Source organism: Talpa occidentalis, unplaced genomic scaffold (assembly GCF_014898055.3).
Source record: "Talpa occidentalis isolate TD23 unplaced genomic scaffold, MPIMG_talOcc4v2.1 talOcc4.15, whole genome shotgun sequence".
Classification (NCBI taxonomy): domain Eukaryota; kingdom Metazoa; phylum Chordata; class Mammalia; order Eulipotyphla; family Talpidae; genus Talpa; species Talpa occidentalis.
In genome coordinates this window covers 70,254,259-70,273,012 of record NW_023601543.1, presented here as the reverse complement: position 1 = coordinate 70,273,012, position 18,754 = coordinate 70,254,259, and the positions used below count along the sequence as shown (strand labels likewise).

The 18,754-nt window shown below is 38.0% G+C and overlaps 1 protein-coding gene across 1 annotated transcript in view; it reads right to left on the bottom strand.

Moving 5' to 3' along the window:
- Positions 1-18,754, bottom strand: part of DMD (dystrophin) — a 1,988,221-nt gene that overhangs the window by 518,652 nt on the left and 1,450,815 nt on the right. The window contains 1 exon segment of the mRNA XM_054695791.1: positions 11,038-11,249. Within this exon segment, the coding sequence (XP_054551766.1) occupies positions 11,038-11,249 (212 nt within the window).

The following is an 18,754-nucleotide window of genomic DNA, read 5'->3' as shown; positions in this document are numbered from 1 at the left end:
TTCTTTCTACACAGACACTGTCTTCTTTGTGTCTTCATTTCCCACTGGATAGCTCTCACCTTTGTACTTTCAGTGCCTGATGCGCCTCTCTCAGAACAGCCAAATTAGCAGCAGATGGATCTGGTTTCTGGGCCTTGGTAACACCTGGTGCCCCTCCAGCCCCTGAGGTGTTAACAGCTCCCTGACTGTTGCTAAATTCCAGGTTGCCTCCCTAGCTCCTGTTGGGCTTCTCCGCTTCTCCATTATCCATGGACTCCGTCCTCTATTAAAATCACACTGTTTGGGCCTCCCTGGTGGTGCAAGGGGTTAAGCTACAACCTATGAAGAGGTCTGCAGCCACTGCATCATGAGTTCGATCCCCGGCCAGGGAGCTACCCACATGGCGCAGCAGACCTCTCCTGACTCGCCTGCTGCTCCCCTCAGCAGTGTATTTCAGTCTATCTGCCTGTTCTGTCCCCCGCTCTGTCTCTGGTGAATCCTTTCACACCCCACACCTCTGGCTTATACCCTAGTTCTTGTATGCATAAATAAATAAATCTAAAAAAAATAAAAATGTTCTGTTTGAAATAACTGGTTTGGTTTCCAGACTGGACCTTGGTGGTACAAACTGGAAGAAATCTCACAGCAAATGACCCTACCTACAATTATATGGGGGGAATTTAACATAGCAAGCGTGAATTCGTGAAATATCAGACTTTACACCTTGTATCTTTTCCTCCAGTCTCAGAGGAAGAGGTGCTTCTGGTGCTATTGGAAGCTGATTTCTCCATCTGGACATCCATCTATTCTGGGATGCTTCTCCGCACACTCTCTTTCTTTGTGTCTCTGCAACCTCTTGCCTCTCTGTGGGATCTTTCTTCACAGACTTCACACATGAGTGTCTCACCCATCTTTAAACAACAAAATCTGCTCTGTGTATCATTTTCTTTCTCTTTTCTGTCAAACTCCATAGCAGGCAAATATTCCATCACGGCCTCAACTTGATCACATTCCTGCTATTCTGCAATTTATCAAAATTGGGCTTCTGCCATCACCATCCCACTCAAATAATTCTTACAAGTTACTGTGGCCAATTAGATTACTGGCCCCCAATTCTTAGCCCGCCCTGGATCCATATTCTTTGCTACACAACTTTGAATTTCCTACTGCAAAAGCAGTGTTTACCTTTTTTTTTTTTTAAAGATTTATTTATTTATGCATAGAAGAGCTGGGGTGCAGGCCAGAGGTGCAGGGGAGTGGGAGCGGATTCCCCAGAGACAGAGTGGGGAGCAGAACAGGCAGATCAACTGAAATACACTGCTGTGGGGAGCAGCAGGTGAGTCAGGAGAGGACGGCTGCGCCATGTGGGTAGCTCCCTGGCCCAGGATTAAACTCATGCTACAGTGACTGTGGATAGCTTAACAGTGTTGACACTTAACCCCCTGCACCACCAAGGGGGCCCTGTTTACCTCTTCTTGATAATGAATTTGACCATATGATTTGCTTCGCCTAATCCTAATAAGATGTTTTCAGAAGTGACACCAAAGGGGCTAGCCCTTTTGTGCTTCTGCCATGACCATGAGACAACCCTGCCCTGGGCGAGGTGCCCATCCCTGGGGGAGGTTGAGTGGCATGTGTCACAGAGCCACCCAGTCTAACTGCCACATGAAACAGTGCCATCACAATCAAACCACCAACATCAAAAAGAAAGAAATGCTCAGTGTCGCATGTCATTGGCATTTGGAAGTTGAATGTTATGTATTATTCTTGTGAAAAGAGTTAACTAACTCAGTCACCAATGGCCAGAACCTATGGAGATTCTGAGGTTTTCATTATTTATTTGCAATAACTGGTATTACTGACTACTCACTTCTTGGGGTCCTATCCTTTCTTGGACCCCTCTCTTCAGGTCTCCTTAAATGTTGGTCTTCCTTAAGGTCCTGTTCCTAGCCCCATCTTCCCGCTCTGCAGTGTGAGGGAGAGTAAAAGAGGCCATTCCATAATATGCCACACTGGCATCATATTGATTGTCTTTGAATTAAAGTTAATTAAGAAACAGCTAGTCAAGGGCCTCCCTGGTGGCGCAAGGGGCTCAGTCTCAGCACTATGAAGCTATCTGCAGCCACTGCAGCACGAGTTCCATTCCCAGCCAGGGAGCTGAGCCACATGGCGCAGCAGACCTCTCCTATCTCGCCTGCTACTCCCCTCAGCAATGCATTTCAGTCATTCTGTTCTGTTCCCCACTCTGTCTCTGGTGAATCCTCTCACCCCCCACACCTCTGGCCTGCACCCCAGTTCTTCCATGCATAAATAAATAAATCTTAAAAAAAAAAGAAACAGCCAGTCAAGAACACTCTGACCCTCCTCCGTGTCCTTGAAAACAGATGCCCTGTGTGTAGGCACCCTGCCTGTGCCAGGAGGGAGAGAGCCACATGGAAGCACATTTTGTTACTTGTGCATAAGTCCAAATGCTGCAGTCTTGCCAATTCTTTTTTGTGCAAAAAGTATAAAGGCTGCCTGATTCTTTCACTACTTTGGGTCTCATATCTTTGGGGTCTCCAAAAATTAACTTTTCTGCTATTATTTTTTCCTTTATCCAGAGGATGTTTCAGCCTAGAAGCGTTGAAGAAAACATTATTCCCACCCTCCCTCAATTAGTGGATGTTGATCCTCAATGGGAGGAGCAAAAACGTAGGGAACATAGTCACAGATGGGCTGTATCATAATTTTTCTTTATCTTTAAATCTTCTACCTCCATTGCCATTATCACAATTCAGGTCCTCATCATTCCCTTGGACTTTGCAATAACCTTTTTATTGGCTCTCTCCCTCCATATTCAAACCAGTCCTTCCATCAACAAACAGCTGTACAGCCATCTCTTCGAAATGCAAATAGAAACACATTAGTCTCCTGTAAAATCTTCCATTGGCTCCCTATTACCTCCAAGATGTACAAACCTCTCTCCATGGTTAATAAGACCCTCAAATATATGGCCCTTACCTGCACATCCACTTTTTTGTTATCTCCTTTCCTCTTACCCAACCCCATAATTGCCCATATGAGAATACAAATACTTTGAAAGGTTAAGAGAATATTGAAGGTGACATAGCTAGTCAGGGAAAAAGGCATCACAAAAATATGTGTCCTGACTCCAATATTCAGGGTTCAATCTAATTAAGGAAGATATGCTTCAAATATAAAGGGCTGTATGAAAATGATTTGGTTTATTATAACTGAACTTTGAAGAATATAACATAGTCTCCTTGATGATTATAGTATGATTGGAAAATTGAGTAGAAAACAAAGTGAGACATTTCCAAACAAACACTGCAGAAAAAATACATATTTAGCTTATTAAAAAAAAATCACTAAACAATTTAGTCCTAACTATGAATTAATGTTCTATAAATCTTTATTGGGAAAAGAAACACAATTTCTTTCTTGCTTGTGTGAATTAAAATGACCTATAAAACCTCTTTATGGATTTATAATAGAAATGTTAAAATATCTGTAAGGAAGCTATTTCAAAAGTAAAGCCTCTCACCATTAACTTCAAGACTCATCTATTAAACCTCTGACATTACCAAACAACTCTGCTTCAGAAGGTAACACTCTATACAGGGGATACTATTTAAGAAAATGGCCCTCATTTTCCAGCTTACTGGAAATGATTAATCTTTCGAAGAGCTTTAAGGACTACATACCAAAGTTGTTACATTTTTGTCCTTTCAACAATGACTACAAGCTGAGAGCAGGCTAGTAAATGTGTTATCGGCCAACCCATTAGAGTTCCATTATTTTCTGTCTTACATGGCTTCATGTAATGAATTTTTATAATTAAACTAATGGCATACAATTTATTTTTCCCTCTTTTTACTTTCAGGGCCCATTTCTCTTCCAGCTTCTTTGGAATAAGTTTTCTACAGAAAGAAGGGAGGAGAGCCCTCCAAGTGCTTCATTACCTTAATTTCATTATGACATTTTGGAAAGCATTCTCTTATCTGGACTCCCTCTTTAATTTGCTGACTTTATTAGAAGGTTTAAGCAGTGTTGTAATTAACAGATCACCCAGCTACCCCAGGCTTCTAAGAGAAGTCTGGTTGAGGGTATGGAAATGTTTGGGTGGAAATGACCCCAGAGAGAATGCCAGAGGGCAGATCCCCAGAATATGGGGTTTTCTCCATTTGTCAAATTCTGTGAGCCTAAAGGGGTACTGTCACAAGCATTCAGTGTTTTTATGCCAGAGGATTATACAGGTGTACCCCACTGAGTCAGGAATGACTGGGCAATTGATTAAGGCTACTTGTCACTTCCTGGCAGAAAAAATTGAGAGGCACTGACATTATTCACCGTGTTCCTTTCCTGTTTGAATACAGGAGGATGTATGAAGATACAGCTGTCATCGGTCATGGTCCCTGAGTAACTAAATTAAGTAGAATCTCCTTGAAAATTCATGATGGATATACTGTAATGTGAATAAAATATAAACTTTGAGCTAAACTTCTAGTTCTGGGGGTTGTTACTGTGGCCTAACATAGCCTATCCTGACTGACATGCCTATTCACGTACTCTGTGTCAAGAGTAGGGCAATTCTAACATCTCCAGAAGCTCCAGGGCTAGGGTCAGAATAAGCTACTATAATACACATAAAGAATAGATGATGTTGCTAATAAATGCTTAGAAACTAGGTTTTTAAAGCAGTCTATAAACTTGAAGAAACAAGAAAAGATATGGAGTCTTAATGACATGCAGTTAAACACTTTTAGGACAACTTAATTGAGATATAATTCACACACCATGAAATTTACCCATTTAAAGTATATATTTAGTGGTTTTAGTATATTTAAATAGTTGTGAAGCCATCACCACAATCTAATTTTGAAACATTTTCTTCAGTTCCTGAAAAATCCATCAAAAGTCGCTTTCCACTGAATTCTCTCCCTCTCCCAGTCCTTATTGCATATTTCATGCAATGGGCTCAATGATTTGTGATCTTTTTGACTGGCTTCTTTCACTTAGCATCATTTTTTGAGGTTCATTTATGTTATAGCATGTACCAGCACTTCATTAATTTTTATTACCATATAATATTCCATCTTTGAATCTATCATATTTTGTTTACCCATTCATTAGTTGATAGCCATAGGGTTGTTTTCATTTTTAGATCATTATGAATAACTGCTATGAACATCTGTATTAGGATATGTGGACATGTATTTTCATTTTTTTTATATGGAACTGTTATATGTCATACAGTAATGATAGGTGCTTTGGTGGAGGCTGAATTAAGCACATTCACATATGGAGGTGTGCAGTTGCACTCCTAAAATTATATAGTCATGTAAACTAGTGGTGAATCAACAAAAACAAACAAAATTCTCCAAGAACTGCCAACATTTTTTCAAAGTGGTTGCACCATTTTACATTGCCACCAACCCTGTGTTCCATTCATTCTATCCCCTTATAAACATTTATATTTCTGTCAGATTGGTAGTGAAGTATCCGCTTTCATTTCTGAGATCAGTAATTTCAGTCTTTTTTCTTTAATCAATCTATTATAGTTAAAAGGCTTCCAATATTATTTTTTCCAAAGGATCAACTTTTGATTTTGTTAATTTCATTGATTTTTACTCTATTCTTCATTACCTCCTTTTTACTGCTTAATTTAGGTTTAATTTTCTCTTTTTTTCCTAGTTCTTATGATAGGTTAGGTTACTCATTTGAGCTCTTTTTCCTTTTTTTTTTTTAAAGATTTATTTATTTATGCATACAAGACTGGGGTATAGGCCAAAATTGTGTATGGGGGGGTTGAGAGGACTCACCAGAGACACAGAACAGGCAGACTGACTGAAATACACTGCTGAGAGGTGGAACGGGCATGTCAGGAGAGGTCTGCTGTGCCATGTGGGTTGCTTCCCGGCCAGGGATTGAACTTGTGCCGCAATGGCTGCTGACAGCCCCATAGGCTGCGTCTCAATCCTTTGCACCACTAGGGAGGCCCGAGCTCATTTTCCTTTTTAATATAGTTGTTTATGGTTATAAATTTCTATTTATTTAAGATTTATTTATTTATACACGCACTGGGTACAGTCAGAAGAGTGGGAGGGTGAGAGAATTCACCAGAGCCAGAGCGGGGAGCAGAGCAGGCAGAAGGACCGAAGTACACTGCTGAGGGGAGCAGCGGGCAGCAGGAGAGGGAGCAGCGTGTGGTAGGAGAGGTCTGCGCACCATGTGGGACCCTCGTCCGGCAGCTGGGGATCAAACTGGTGCTGCAGAGGCTGCGGGCAGCTTCGCAACCCAGCACTCAACCACTGCGCCACGGGGGAGGCCCTATAAATTTCTCTTTAAGCACTGTATTTGTTGTATCCCATAAGGTTCAATAAGCTGTGATTTATTTCCATTCATCTCAAAGGAATTTTGTATTACCTTTGTGATTTTTCTTGGACTTATTGCTCAGATTGTGAGTTTTTCAAATTAACTTTTGTTAATGATTTTTAATTTAATTCACTGTGGTCACAGAACCTACATTGTCCTTTTAAGTGTATTGACTTTTTTTGTGACCTAGGATATAGTCTATACTGGAGAATATTCCATGTGCAATTGAGAATAACATGTATTGCTATTATTGGGTAGAGTGTTCTATAGAAGACTGTCAAGGTCTGCTAGTTTAGAGTTTTTCTAAGTTTTCCCATTTTCTTGTGGATGTTCTGCCCAGTTTTCCTCTCTGTTATTAAAGATGAGTGATTGCCTTTTCTGTTTTTTTTTTTTTTTTTTGTGGATTGTCAAATTCTCCCTTCAACTCTGTCAGTTTTTGCTTCATGTATTATATTTTCTTAATTCTTTTCTTCTTTCTTTTGCTCAGAATAAACTGTTCCCACTGACCTATTTTTCAAGTTCACTGATTCTGCTGCCAGCACAAATTTTATGTTGAGCCTCTTGAGAGAATATTTTATTTCAGTTATTGTAGTTTCAAACTCCAGGATCTCTATTTACTTCCTGTTTATAATTTGTATATATTTATTGATATTCTCTATTTGGCAAGACATTCACATAGCCTTTATATGCAACCCCCTTCACCCATACATCAAAGTTTTTCAAAGTCCTGAGAACATCTAATTCCCTAGATCTCCCTTTTAAGTTTTTCTCCAGACCCACTATTATCTCAATTGGTATCATAGCCTCAGGCAGCTGCTATTTAAACAATGGCTGTTGATTGTTTTAGATAAACAATCTGGGATCAGACTTTTCCTGAGGAGTTAGCTCAAAACCAGGTCAAATAGTGATAATACTCTGGGAATGAGATGAATCTCTCCTATCTTGGTCTTCCCTCTCTGGTGGCTGTAAGACTTATGATTTTCAAGGCTACTGTGGAGCTTGGAAAGCAGAAAGTGATGGGTATAGGCCAAATTAAAAGGATTGAGACCTTGTACTTACTGACGTTCAGCCATTTACATATTGTGACCATCCTGTGGTTAATTTCCAGAGTTTAGAAAAGCCAATTTTGATCATTTTATGGAGGAGTGGATTTACAGAGTTGTCACATTATATTTTCAAGTATGGAATAAATTAAACTATCAAAAGAAAAAGCAAAGTTTGGTACAATCAGCATGTAAAGATAGTTAAGTCTTGGTGACACTGGTTTAAATGTTTATATAGTATACCAGCATCTGGGAAAACTAGCCTGTATCCCCTATGCTCTGAGTGGTGTAGGACGCACACTGTATGCTTTGAGGACCTTAATAGCTTCATACACACTTTTGAAGGAATATTACTCTGAGGTAATTGAGTCATTTTTGCTTCATCACATAAAAACTTTAGGAGAGAAAAAAAGTGAATAAAGAAAACACATGAAGAAATTACAGGTGCTGGCAAGAAGAATTTTGATGTTTTTCACTATTGTATCAGAAATCCAATCCTCAGGGCCTCCCTAGTGGCACAACAGGTTAAGCACCGAACTATGAAGCAATTTGCAGCCACTGTAGCAAGAGTTCTAACCCCGGGCTGGCCAGGGAGATACCCACATGGCACAGCGGACCTCTCCTGTCTCACCTGCTGTTCCCCTAGGCAGTGTATTTCAGTCAATCTGCCTGTTCTGTTCCCCACTCTGTCTCTGGTGGATCCTCTCATCCCCCGCATCTCTGGCCTGTACCCCACCTCTTGTATGCATAAATAAATCAATCTTTTAAAAAAATAGAAATCCAATCCTCAAAACTACCAAATGTGAGTCAATCTGCTAATTTAATTTCATGCGAGTGTAAAAACTAAACAAAATGTGTGTAAGAATTTGCCATTCATTCCTGTACAGAGATAAAGACATAGCTGATACCACCCACCTCCCCAAATGATTAAAACATTCAGGCTCTAATTCCTTGTTTGAATAAGTTCTCCACAATAAGTTTCTTGTCTACTAAAATAATGTACAATTCGCAAATATTCACTGTATTTATTTATACATAACAAGTTTAACTTTTAATATTAATTACATTATTACAGTGTATCTATGTTTCAAGTTCCCTAAAGAATGTCTTCAAAACAAAGATTTTTGTAGCCTCAGAAATGTTTGCTTAATAATTTGATAAATTATTGGATTTCTCGCTTCAGATAGCTTTAAATATTATATAGCCAAAGCAGCAAGGTTCAAACAAGATTTCACTTTTCTATTGAATTCATGTACTCTTAGCTCAGCCAAGCACAAAACAGCTAATGCCATCACGTTTGAAAAGCTTTTATGCTGAATTTGACACAAAAGCAATCACAGAGCAGACAAAAAAAGGAATTTCTCTTTCAAAGGCTGAAAGGGGGAAAAATAAATGAAAACTCTGAGCCTGGGTAAATCTCTCTTGACACTGGAAAAGGATGTTTAAAATCATCAAGAAATAATTTTTCAAAGGTACCATTGCCAAGTTTGGACCAGTCTTAATAGCTTGGGAACAGGTTGTGAAATCAACCAAGATTCTGCCAAATGAAATAAATCCCAGGATGATTACTGTTGGCAGTTTATGGACCCAATGGCATATCATCTTATCTCTTATTGAAAGTTAAATGGCATCAAATCTCATAGGATTCTGTCATAGCCTATTCGCAGGGATTTTGATTAGGATAGAAATCCTGTATGATTTTCCCTAACATCTGTCTTTCATCTCAAAAGAACATTAATGTTTGACCAGGACCAGGGAGAAGATCAAGTGAAGCCATGTGGTTAACAAAATCAACTACTGACTTCATGGTTTTGTTTCCAAAGAATTAAGGGTTATATAGGAAAGAAATAAGCTAGACATATATCATGGGCATCTGTTAATGATCTGCTCATTAATTATTGACATTCTTGGTCATCTATGGTCTATATTTTTTTGCCAAACGAGATTCTCCTGTTGCTATATTCTTTCACCCTAACTTTGCTTTCAAGTTCGACTTTTCCTAGATGTCATTTCAGATTTGATTTCTGTTTGGAGAAGGAGTTGGTATTGACACCAATTTGTCTCCACTATTTTTCTAAGAGATTAAGTTTTCTAAATATCCAATGAGTAAGGAAATAGTTAAAGATGGAACTTAAAAAAATATTGTGAAGAATTAAAAATGATAATTTTTAAAATTTATGTACCAGCACCTACATTTATACTATAATACTGAATTTAAAATCAGGATACAAATTTTATTTAGGGCCTCCTCAGTGGTGCAGGAGGCTGAGCGCAGTGCTGTGAAGCTGTCCACAGCCTCTGCAGCATGGGTTCAATTCCTGGCCAGCCAGGGAGATACCCACATGGTGCAGCAGACCTCTCCTGTCATGCCTGCTACTCCCTTTAGCAGTGCTTTCGGCCGTTCTGCCTGTTCTCTCGCTCTGTCTCTGGTGAATTCTCTCACCCTCCCACGCCTCTGGCCTGTACCCCAGTACTTGCATCAATAAATATTTAAAGAAATGTTATTTACATTATGAAGATGACTGAAAATATGGAGACAAGAAATGAAAGAGATTTAAGGAAAAGATTGGTAATTATGAATCGTTCAAATATCAGAACAGTAAGTGATTTTTCTTTAGTTCAGTTTAGTTTAGTTCACTATAGTTTTCTATAGTGACTGCTTTAAATTTTCAAAGATTATAACAGTAACAAGTATCTCATGAAATAACTTTTACTAATCTAGATATTGCGTCTGACAGAGGTAACGAGTCTGTAAAACCTTATGTGGCGTTCTAACATTCTTGTTATACAAATAGAAATCTTGTCCTCATAGCAGCTTAGGTCTTTTGGAAAGTAGCTATTGACAGAAAAACGGATGTCACTTTAAACCAAGAAAATTATATGGCTTGTTTCTCAGATGACATAGCTAATTTGAGATTCAGAACCTAGATCAGTAGAACTCCTACTACCAGAAAAGTATCTGTAAAGGTTTTGAATCAAATATTCATTCCAATACAGTTGTTACCATATTACTTCTCTACTTAAATTCCCCTAGAAGTTACTCATTGTTTATTGTTCAAGATCTTTTTAAACTGACCTATAAATACAAGGGTTGAAAGAATTAAATTCATGTAAAGCACAAATCACTATTAAGTAGACAGACAATTGATGATATTTTGGGGAGAAAGTAGATGAAGAAGTAAAGAAGTTGGGCTGGAAGTCAGAGGATGGGAAGAGAAAATGAAAGTATACCTTATCCCTTAGACCCACACCTCAGATCTTGACTCAGAGCCCTCAAAGTAGAAGGAAGGAATCCAGCTGTGAGGTTTTTTTTTTTTTTTTTTTTTTTTTTTTAAGAAAGGAATTTAGTCTTACTGACTTCACGCTACTATGCAAGTATGTACATCAATTTGGACATGATCTTAACTGATGGTACAATGTGTAAACCAGCCTATATACCTAATTATTCACAAAATTAATGTTAAGATTGATATTTGCCATCAACTTTCCTTTATTCTCTAATTCGAAAAATCTACCATTCATTTCAGCTTATATTTAACTTTAATCAATTTATGTTAAAAATCATTACATCTTAATCCATGGTATAACTTTATCCAGTGTTAATCACATTTTAGTTTGCAAACATCTCTTTCAAACTAACCTTGGTTTCTGTGATTTTCTTTTGGATCGCATCCATTGTGTAGGGACCCTCCTTCCATAACTCAAGTTTGGCTCTGGTCTGTCCCAAGACCTGCTCAGCTTCTTCCTTAGCTTCCAGCCATTGCGTTGAATCCTTTAACATTTCATTCAACTGTTGCCTCCGATTCTGAAGATGTTCCTGCACTTCATCCCACTGACTCTGAATCCTTTCAACTGGAATAGAAGGAAAATGATAATTATGAGTAAATACTACTCTGGAAAAGACATCTGGCATTTAATATCCAAACACTGTCTCACATTTTATATTACTCCCATAAAATATTGTTCATCATGTTACTATTAGGATGATGGCCCATGGAATTCCATACTTAAAAAATGTCAAATATGAGTTTCTACTAAATTATTATTTAAAAGTGATCTAAAATATCAGCAGTATATGTAAAAATTTACCTCTATTTTCAATTCTTAAATCCAAGTATGAGTAATCTTTTAGAAAGGTTCTAAATGCCCAAATCCTCCTCCCATTACCACTGAATTCAGTGCCGGAGAACCTTACTTCAATACCATCATTGGTGTTTCTTTCTTCAAGGATTTGTTTTGCCACACGAAGCCTATATCACTTAAGAGGCAGGTGATTTACACTGGAGAATTTTGACTGATGAGAGTCACTGGGTATCAATATTCTAACCCACTTGATCCTAGGGGGCAGATAACTGTGAGGCATGTGTTTTACAAGGCTTCTAGAATTCTCTAAGTGGGATAAAGCTCCAGGGGTATGCAGTGGTAACTTGCCTGATAATGCACCACTGTCATTGGCTACCATGCCTTACCCGTCTCACTTCCTCACTCCCCTACTTACATTCTTTCAACTCTCAAGTAAACAACTTGTTCTTGAAAGCTTTTCTAGCATATTCTGGGGGCAACTCCAAAGTACTAGGCATAGCCGAAACTATGCTTAATGAAATAAACAAGAAGCAAAAAGACAAATACCATGATTTCCCCCACATGGCATAGAAACTAAATGGCAGAGCCAACACTTAGGCTCCTTACAGCCAATGCCAAAAGTATCCATTGGCTCTGACCACATGGAATTCCCTTAGGACCATACAGAAAATGATTTTTATGGAGTGGTAGAAATTTTATTATAGGGGATTGACAAATGAATCAGTCCATGATGGATGAGAGCTGGAAGATAATTACCCCTTGTGGATGGCAATTGTGAGACATAATTTCTTACTGCATCTCAGAGTTCACTCATCAGCATTGAATTCTAGTTGCCCACAGCAATGACTTGATCAATAATTGGCACAATATGGCCTCCCTGGTGGCGCAAGGGGTTGGGCACCGCACTGTGAAGCAATCCACAGCCTCTGCAGCACGAGTTAGATCCCCGGCCGGCCAGGGAGAAACCCACCTGGCGCAGCAGACCTCTCCTGTCTCACCCGCTGCTCCCCTCAGCAGTGTATTTCAGTCAGTCTGCCTGTTCTGTTCCCCGCTCTGTCTCTGGTGAATCCTCTCACCCTCTGTATCTCTGGCCTGTACCCCAGGTCTTGAATGCGTAAATAAATCAATCTTTAAAAAAATAATTGGCACAATTATTGATTCCTTTGTTTTTTCTATTTCATTGTCCTCCTCTACTGATACTTCCTGGGATCACCTTACAATAAAACCACTTTCAGGTAAATCCTGGTTTCAAGGGCCTGTTTCTAACGAAACCTACTCTTATATTAAAATTTTATTCATTTACAAAAGTGCTTAGTGTACATCCCAGGGCTTGGTATTTGGTATATTTTCAATGTCAGACAAATGAATTGTGTATGTAGACTATTTCCCTTACTCATGCTTCTACTTTATACGCAAAAATGCCACTCCCAAAATTAACTTTTATGCAAAATCTTGCATCTTTCTTCTTTAAGAGTAATTGCTGTCTATTGTATTTCAAGTTTACATAATTTGAAGACTGCCTTGGGTCTTTCACATTTCCCTCTTAGTTTTCTTCTCTTCATGATCTCCGTTCTAAGCAAACATTCTCTGGACTTGCTTTGTTTCTGATTTCATGCCTTTGCATCAACATATTTTCTTATATAAAATGTCTTCAATATCATATTTTCTAGTAGAATATTTCATGATTAAAAAATCCATAAGTTAAAAGGTATGTGTGTGTGTATGTGGGGGCAAGAGGGAGGGATGCAGAAATCTTTCAGTCAAAATGAATCAATGAACCTCTCTAATATCCTTAAAGTGTAGGTCAGAAGGAATCTGTTGGCATGTCTTTTTGCCTCAGAACATCTTTTTAATCAAAACGTGGACTGAGTACTATTGAAAAGTACATGCATATATGGAATAAGGATATTTTTATGAGCACTTTTAACTTCGGAACACACAGAGGATAAATAACAATAAACTATATTTTATGAACATAAGTACAATTAGATAAATAGTATAAAGAGAGTAAACAGATGTAGCACCCCTTGTGAAATAACGAACCATATGTGAGAATCCATTTCCAGAGCAAAAATTATAGAGATTATTTTCTTTACAAATGGGTTTGCCATAAGATTTTTCTAAACAGCCTCCTTGTCAACTCTATTTAAAATATCATTTGACTTGTAATTCCACTACCACGTAGATGTCTGACAGAAATGCATACTTACTGTCACCAAAAGCTATGTTCTAAATTGGAAGATTCCTCAAATTGGAAAACACCCAAATCCCCAAGTACTGTAAAATGAATTAATACATTCTAATATATTTATCAAGAGAACACTATCCAGCAACTAGAATGAAATACCCACAACTATATGCAATGATAAGTATGGATCTCACAAAACAATGTTAAAGGAATGCCAGCTAAAACAAGTACAAGTGTTTTATTCCATTTATAACATGTGCAAAAGCAGAGAAAGGTAGGATGACTGTCGAAGTCAGGAAAGCAGTTACCCTTTGGGACTCACAGCCACTGAAAGAGAATGTGAAGGGGGTTTCTGAGTTTGTGGTAATATTTTGTTTCTTGATTTGGGTGCTATTTACATAGTGGTATTCGGTTTATGCAAGTTCTCCAAGTTAGACATTTAAAAGATGTGCACTTCTTCATGTGTATATTGTACTTAAATAAAATTTAAAAAATACTATTTGAATTGCAAAGCGTATTCTACATACAATGTTGCAGAATTCATCTTTTTCAAAAGTGTTGCAATTTGTGAACTATGTATCATTTTGGCAGATATGAATGGTAATAAGAGATGCAATGGTTATGCTAAGAATATAATTAAATTAAGGTTTTAGATTTGTGTAAAAGAACATTTTAGAAGTACTCATTGGACAATGAACATGGTTAGACACCCAGAAACAAATCAGCACATGGAGACTAATGGAGCAGTTATTCAGTTATTTGAAAAAAAAAGAAACAAAGCAATGCAACTGATTGATATAGCTGTCCTAAGACTACACTCTGCAGAAACACATAAAAGAAAATTTTAGAAGTTTTATATAAATTCCATTTTGTCAAGGAATGAAAGGATAATGAAAACATAAAATCTGAAGATCATTAAAAAGAAGCTGTTGTCTTGGAACCAGACCATTGTGGTAATTGGACATCATACGGACCTGGTAATTGTCAATAATTGGGCAACAATTCAAACTACAAAATTTCACAATACTGTAACACTTCATCCAGGATATTACTGATGGATCAAAGATAGATTATGGCAATGTACTTGGTCACTAGAGGCCATACTGGTAGATTTATGTTTATACCAAATTCATCTGACATACAAAAGTGAAATAATAATAAAATATATGCATATAAACTCTGACAATCTGTGCATGCTGGTAACTGAAGAGCTACCTAAATGTGTGCATTTCTCTTCCCAGAGGTCCATCACGGAAAGCTTCTTTACTGATTTGTGCAGTAAGTAGATGTTGGATAATGAAGGGATATAAATAACCAATGCTAAGGCTCAGGATGACAGACTGGGACACAGCACGTGTCCTGATTTACGGATCTCTAGAAGTGTCAAATTGGAAACTCAGCAATCATGTCAAGAACCACAATATTGCAGAGAAAGAAACAGTACAGTTGATTGAGTACTAACCAATCTTTCACTGCGAGTTTTTAAGCTAGCTATGTTTGATTATCAGTATACATTCTTGACTGATATAAATTCCCACAACATTTCTCTTAGGGAAAAATGCTATTTACAAAAACGAAATGATTACCTTTTTGCATACACATTGCCACAGAACAAAGAGCAGTTCTGTTGCCATTTCTGCACTGAAATTACAGCTGAGAATTAGAAGTCAGTGTGACTACGTTTTAGAAAGAAACCTCTACTAACAGGTAATAATGGTTTATAGCCTTGTATTTGTGATGAAATAGCTAATTTAGCTTTCAAAAAAAGTTACTTTACCACAATCTCAACTCTAAAACTGAATTAATGATAGTTGCAGAACCAAAGATCTGCTGTGAAGATAAAATTAGAAAGTGAATAAAAGCATAAAGTGCCATAATAATGCAAGGTGTAGAGAAGGTACAGAGAAGATTAAGAATGGATTATAGTCATCAACCAATATTTCTGATCTGCTAGGGGGTGGACACTGTGGTTCTCAATGATTCCACAGAGTACACAAGAGGTCCAGGTAGAAGATACCAACAAGGGAAGGTGACATCACAGGTGACTCTTTTGAGGACATATGAATACATGACCAATGGCAGATGTTTAACTAGTTTCAACTGTAAGGAAAATGACCCCACGTGAAGTTCAGAAAATGAATTCTGAACCATTTCTTGGGATGGAGAAAAAGATGTTGGGCTCACTACAAACTGTTCCCTGAGGTTAAAATAGTCAACAAAATGTTAGGCATGCTCAAGAAAGGGACTGAAATCAAAGAAACCACCAGTAGTCTACTCTTACACATTATCAGAAGACAAGTGTACATTGAGTAATGTGAGCGTATCTCAAAGATTGATATTCAGAGACACAAAAATCAATGAAAGTCAAAATTATAACACTCAAAATTAGAGGAACTACTGAGATATGTTCTTTCTACTTCCACAATGCATTGAATTATGGTTCTGCAGAATACTCCAGAACCTGCAGAAAGGAGTCTCAACTGAAACCCATGAGGAAGAAGAAGCAGCAAATATACTAACGATAAAGTCAATGGTAACTAATGTGAATGCGCATCTGCTCTTTTTAGGAGAAAGGCAGGAAAGTGGTTGTCATGCAAACACATAATAAAACATCTGAGATATTTCACACCAGAAAGCTGAAGAGAAGGAAGTTATAGGCACATGATTAGCTCCTAGCCAACAGGTAAATCTGAGTATGTGCTTCTTATCTAAATTGACTAAAGCTAGAATTCAGAAACAGCCAAGCATCTAGTTTAAAGTCATGCAAGACAGACCCCGAATGAAAATCAACATATTATTGTTTGTAATTTTTTGTACTGAGGTAACACGTTGACAACACTACATATGACTCAGAGGTATAGGCTCACACCTCGTTAGAGGCAGGTTACCACCCCAAAAAGCCTAAGTTAAAAATATTTCATGTTGGACCTCTCTGGTAGTGCAAGGGGTTAATACACAATCTATGAAGCTATCTGCAGCCTCTGCAGCATGGAGTTAGATTCCCGGCCAGGGAGGTGACCCACATGGCACAGCAGACCTCTCCTGACTCGCCCGCTGCTCCTCTCAGCAGTGTATTTCAGTCAGTCCGCCTGTTTGCTCCCCACTGTTTCTGGGGAATCCTTTCACTCCCCCACCTCTAGCCTATACCCCAGCTCTTGTATACTGAAATAAATCTTTAAAAAAATACTTCACGTTACCCCAAAATTTAATTTTAGCTTGAACATGGAAAAGATCAATAAATTAATGATATTTTCACACTCAGGTTACTCTCTGGAAAATAATAACAAGAAGATTAACAACCTATGAAGACTGAGAAAATAATGAACTCCAGGCACTGAGCAAAAGATCAACAATCACATACTTTTATAACACCGCTGGACTTTCCAAATACTGAACCACAATGTAAAGGGGACTGGATGATCCTTGGGGTTCATTCTAGCTTTCAAAGTCTGTGAAATACATGTCCCATTATCTTTCTGTCATAGATGAAGGTTATTGGGAAGAACTCAGCCAGTACAGTGTGTGAATGAACAAATAGCAATTCAAATGACATACTGTTCTTCAGGATGGACTAGTGGGGTGATTCAGCTTGGCCATCTTATAGTCAGTCATGCTAAAATTCATTTAAAATAAGCTTGAGCCAAGCTAAAACAAAGATAATTCTTTTCCATGGTGACAGTAATTTTTCTGCATTTTGATAGGTGCATGCATCATACAGGTGCGCCCATTCATCAATACTCACTGAATGTTGCACTTATGGCTTGTGTATGTATTGGGGACCTCCCCGGTGGCACAGGGGTTAAGTTTCAGCACTATCAAGCTGTCATCAGCCAGTGCAGCATGAGTTTGATGCCCCAGCCAGGGAGCTAATCCACATGGCGAAGCAGACCTCTCCTGTCTCGCCTGCTGCTCCCCTCAGCAGTTGTATTTCAGTCAGTTCTAGTGTTCTGCTCCCCACTGTGCCCCTGCACCTCTGGCCTACACCCCAGTTCTTGTATGCATAAATAAAATCTTTTAAAAAAGACGTGTATTGGACGCTATGCAAATTTTGACACAAACAAATAAACAGGAAAACAAATAAAAGACCTGTAAATGAATACTGAGCTCTAGCACCGAACTGCATGATCATATTGTTCAGCATGATATTGATTTGCATATTTTCCTAGGGGTAAAGTGTACTGATGTTTCCAAAACAACTTGGAAATATATCAGAAAAAAAATTGTGTGTGGATAAAAGGATGAAATGGTACTGTAGAATCTGTACCACTGATGGTGCTACACGTATATTCACTGTACAATTCTTTCAACTTTCTGTGTGGTTGAAATTTTTCATAATAAAATGTTAGCTAAAATGCTCTCTCAGCAAGCACAAAGCAGCATATGACTTAATCAGTTTTTGAAGTCTCTAAGACCACCTTCTATTTAAGAAAAAAAATCTACTCCACTATCTATGGAATATGGAAGTTTGAAAGACAGTAAAGATAATTTAGAAGAGTAAAAATAATCAAACACTGCTGACAGTCATGCCCAATGTGTATGGGGATGACTTGGAAACGGAATTCAAGCAGATCTCTTAACTTCCTAATCAATAGACTGTCAAAGACCATACTATTACTTCATTTAAAGTATGCTGAAGAATCCAGTAGAGAAAATGAATAGTACCACCTGTTTTGGTTATTAAACATAAGGAAAATGCTTGTTTCCATATAGAAAAATGAGTTAAGGTCAAAGAAAGATTGCATTTTTGCTGGTAGAAAATCACCGATTATGTGAAAATGCCAATGTCCAGTCATAATGAAAGACAGTATTTATTTTGTTAGTCAAATAAAGAGGAGCTACTGAAATATGATATCATTACATCATTAAAACAAATTCATTTTTGGCAAAATTACTCTTGATATACAATTTTGTCAAGCTCAGTAATGTTTATTTATGTATATTTTGGATAATTTTTAATTTTTATTGAATTACATGATTTCTCCCCTTAGGAGTGGTCACCAAAGTTCTGCCACCACCAAAGCAGCCTAGTCCCTCACTATAGTGTCTTGTTCACTTCCCCTCTCCTGTTATCACCCTCCCCCACGCT